The 3,918-nt window shown below is 43.5% G+C and overlaps 1 protein-coding gene across 1 annotated transcript in view; it reads left to right on the top strand.

Annotated features, from left to right (window-relative positions):
* The window catches only part of Copa (coatomer protein complex subunit alpha), a 42,027-nt gene that overhangs the window by 29,921 nt on the left and 8,188 nt on the right, over nt 1-3,918 (top strand). Inside the window, exons 15-21 of the mRNA XM_028785723.1 lie at nt 338-477; nt 1,034-1,119; nt 1,220-1,358; nt 2,236-2,398; nt 2,496-2,642; nt 3,376-3,565; nt 3,685-3,780. Of these exons, the coding sequence (XP_028641556.1) occupies nt 338-477; nt 1,034-1,119; nt 1,220-1,358; nt 2,236-2,398; nt 2,496-2,642; nt 3,376-3,565; nt 3,685-3,780 (961 nt within the window). The remainder of the gene's footprint in view (nt 1-337; nt 478-1,033; nt 1,120-1,219; nt 1,359-2,235; nt 2,399-2,495; nt 2,643-3,375; nt 3,566-3,684; nt 3,781-3,918) is intronic.

Below are 3,918 nucleotides of genomic sequence, written 5' to 3'. Positions count from 1 at the left end.
TCTCTCTCTCTCTCTCTCTCTCTCTCTCTCTCTCTCTCTCTCTCTCTATTTCTCTCTCTCTCTCTGGAGAGAGGTTAGAGACCAATGAGATGTCTTAATGGGTAAGGACCCTTATCACCAAACTAGATGACCTGGGACCCATGTGTAGGTACATACACAAACAAACGAACACATAAATGTCGAGAGGTCTTGCTAATCAACCTGATGTGTAAATGACTTGGACAGGGAAACACTTCTTTACTAAAGGAGCAATTGCTGAGGGACATAGCTGTTACCTTATTGCTTAGCTGTTACCTTATTGGTTCACTTCTCGTAACTCCACCCATGCTCATTTCAGCTTCTGATTAAAAACCTGAAAAATGAGATCACCAAGAAAATCCAGGTGCCCAACTGTGATGAAATCTTCTATGCTGGTACAGGCAACCTCCTGCTTCGGGATGCAGATTCCATCACACTCTTTGATGTCCAGCAGAAGCGGTAACTGACACATGCCCTGACAGACAGACTTGTAATGAGGGAGAGTGGAGATCTTTAATAGAGACTTTGTTCTAAGCTTGCCACATGGTTTCGTGCTTCTTGTACACGCGACTGTAAGACTATAATCCTTTTTCTCTTTCTACCCTATTCTACCACTGTGTGCATGCATTCCAGCTGTGTAGCGAGGGCTGTGTGTTCAGATATCTTTATAGTACATACCTGAACAAGGAATAGGTTCAGGTCTTGGGATGAGAAGAACACAAAGTTGAATAGCACAGTTCTTGTTCTTAAAGAACTTAATAAATCCAGTGGCAAAAATTGATAGAGATAAGGGCCTAATGATAGGAGGGACTGGGGAAGCAGAGAATGAGGAAGGGGCAGTGCAGAGTGTGAGCCAAACCATTTTAGCTCGTTGACCTACAACGTAGACAGTGTTTCCTTGATGTTACATTGAGAAGTTGCATTCTGTATTAATTAAAGATGGAAAAGGCATAAGTCATAGCTCGAGACAAGGGAATTAGGCCCATTCATGATTACCTTTCTCTTGCTCTCCCAGAACTCTGGCATCAGTGAAGATTTCCAAGGTGAAATATGTTATCTGGTCGGCAGACATGTCTCATGTTGCACTACTGGCCAAGCATGGTAAGGCTTCATCATACCCAGCGTCTAGAGGCCGTTTCCTCTTGCCGGTTGACTGCACACACCCTGTCAACAGAGTACTCATGCCCTTTGCCTCTTACAGCCATTGTGATCTGTAACCGCAAGCTGGATGCTCTGTGTAACATTCATGAGAACATTCGTGTCAAGAGTGGGGCCTGGGATGAAAGTGGGGTGTTTATCTATACCACAAGCAACCACATCAAATATGCTGTCACCACTGGGTAAGTTAATTATCTAGGAAAAGAGTGAGAGGTGGCTTCTTGCAATCACTGTGCTAATTCAAAAAATATAACTGCAGTTCTCTGTTAACTTTCTTCATGAAAAAGCTAACAGGGCATGTATGTGCTAAAGGTCTCTCTCTCTCTCTCTCCCTCTCTCTCTCTCTCACTGTGTGTGTGTGTGTCTGTCTGTGTCTCTGTCTCTCTCTGTGTCTATATTGACTCAGTGGGTAGAGACAGTTTCTCAAAGGTTGGACAACCTGAGTGCAATCCCCAGAGTCCTCAAAGTGACAGGAGAAAACCATATCCTGAGAGTTTTCCTCTACCCCTCCCCCACACACACATGTCCAAACATACACATAAAATAAAAAAAAATTCAAAATTTAGGGAAAAAATTGTAAAGGACTGGAGAGGGACCAGTAAGATAGCTCAGCAGGTTAAAAACAAACAAAAAAACATGTGTGCCTGAGAACCCGAGTTTGAGCCCTAGAACTCTTGTATGGTGGAAGGAGAAAACTGAGTGTACAGAGCCATCCTGACTCCCACAGGTCACTGCAGCATGCATGTCTACACTACAGAATGCATGCATGCATACATAATAATGATTTTATTTCTGAAGGGAGGCTGTTCGTTGCTAGTGTGCTTTCATAGAATGCCCAAGGCTCTAGGCTCAATTCCTCAAACTGCAAAGTAAAAAGTTCGTAGCATCTGTTCTGTCATAGAAAAGAATAAAATCATTTTGAAACACTTCCTGTCTGTATCATTTTTTAAGTAGCATTTGATGAAAGGATAACAGGAAAATACTGTCTTAACTTTGTTCATTTTTACAAGCTGGATTTTCTCCCTTCTGAAAATTGTACCTTTTATCCCCTATTTCTAGGGACCATGGGATTATCCGAACTCTGGATTTACCCATCTATGTCACACGAGTGAAGGGCAATAATGTATACTGCCTAGACAGGGAGTGCCGTCCTCGGGTGCTCACCATTGACCCCACTGAGTTCAAATTCAAACTGGCCCTGATCAACAGGAAGTATGATGAGGTATGAAGCAAAGCAATCTAACGAGCATGCTGACGGAGGCAGTGCTCCTTTTTCCTCACAAGTAATCTGTTTCCTGCCTACCAAACCGAATGTCTAGGTACTCCACATGGTGAGGAACGCCAAACTAGTAGGCCAGTCAATCATCGCTTATCTCCAGAAGAAGGGTTATCCTGAAGTGGCACTGCATTTTGTAAAAGATGAGAAGACCCGTTTCAGCTTGGCCCTGGAGTGTGGAAACATTGAGGTAAGAGGAATGTGTCATTGGTCCCAGATAGCTGTAGAGAAAGGGGAGGCTTGGTGCCAGTGTAACTTAACAATGTACTAGAGGCTGAACTCCAGAAGGTGCTATCCTGGGCTTGCGTTTTAGCCAGAGTGGATTTTTGGATGTTTTTAGTTTGAATTGAGCCATTTTTCTGTTACTATTTCTGTTTTTGCATCTTCCTGTCTCTTCTTCTGCCCAATATTTCCACTCTTGTTACCATTTCAAACTGAATTTAAGAATTTCTAGGATAGAGTTAGATAGCTAGAAATCTGAAGAATCTGTTCCTTTTCCTTGACACTTGGTCTTGCTGGATGAAGTACTTATGAAATGTTGAGGCATTGTTTCAAGGAAAAGGGGGCTTAGGAAAGCTGCTTTTCCAGTCCTTCTTTTATTATTTCCTCGGCCCTGCCAAAAGCGTCTGTGGAGCTGCAGAGCTGAGGACACAGGAGAGCGGAGCACTTGCTCTGTGGAGTACAGCACGGATAGGGACTTACTGTACCAGCGAACTTCGGAGGGCGAGGACACTATGGTGTGGCTCCTCATCTGTGAATTCATTTCACATTTGTAGAAAGAATTCTCCAGAAAAATAGCATGAAAGAAGTGATTGCAAGTATAGAGAATTCCTTGGGAAATTTTAGAGACAAATGCTTTGATAGACTCTGCTGGTTCTGAGTCATAGTGCCTACACTAAACACTGACTATGGGAATTCTTTAGATTGCTCTAGAGGCAGCCAAAGCCCTGGATGACAAGAACTGCTGGGAGAAGCTGGGAGAAGTGGCCCTGTTACAGGGCAATCACCAGATTGTAGAGATGTGCTATCAGCGTACCAAAAACTTTGACAAACTTTCCTTCTTGTACCTTATTACTGGCAACCTGGAGAAGCTTCGCAAGATGATGAAGATTGGTGAGGTCTCTAAAACTAAGGATGGGAACTGTGGGACTTGCAGGGAAGGAAGAAGGTAAATAGAGGAGAGAGATCTTTAGAAAGAAGGCTTAAGTTGGTTTCTCATTGACTTGATGCAGCTGAGATCCGAAAGGACATGAGTGGCCATTATCAGAATGCCCTGTATCTGGGTGACGTGTCAGAGAGAGTGCGAATCCTGAAGAACTGTGGGCAGAGTAAGTATTCAGGACTTTCTGCTCCTTTGAGACCTTTGGAAGGATTTTCTGGGAGTTACCCTGTATTGTACATTGTGCCTGTATTGTACTGTGTGTGTGTGTGTGTGTGTGTGTGTGTGTGTGTGTGTGTGTGTGTGT

This window comes from Grammomys surdaster, unplaced genomic scaffold, assembly GCF_004785775.1.
Source record: "Grammomys surdaster isolate TR1022 unplaced genomic scaffold, NIH_TR_1.0 125341, whole genome shotgun sequence".
Taxonomy (NCBI): Eukaryota; Metazoa; Chordata; class Mammalia; order Rodentia; family Muridae; genus Grammomys; species Grammomys surdaster.
The sequence above is the reverse complement of the archived record's forward strand: the minus strand, read 5'-3'. Positions and strand labels throughout refer to the sequence as shown.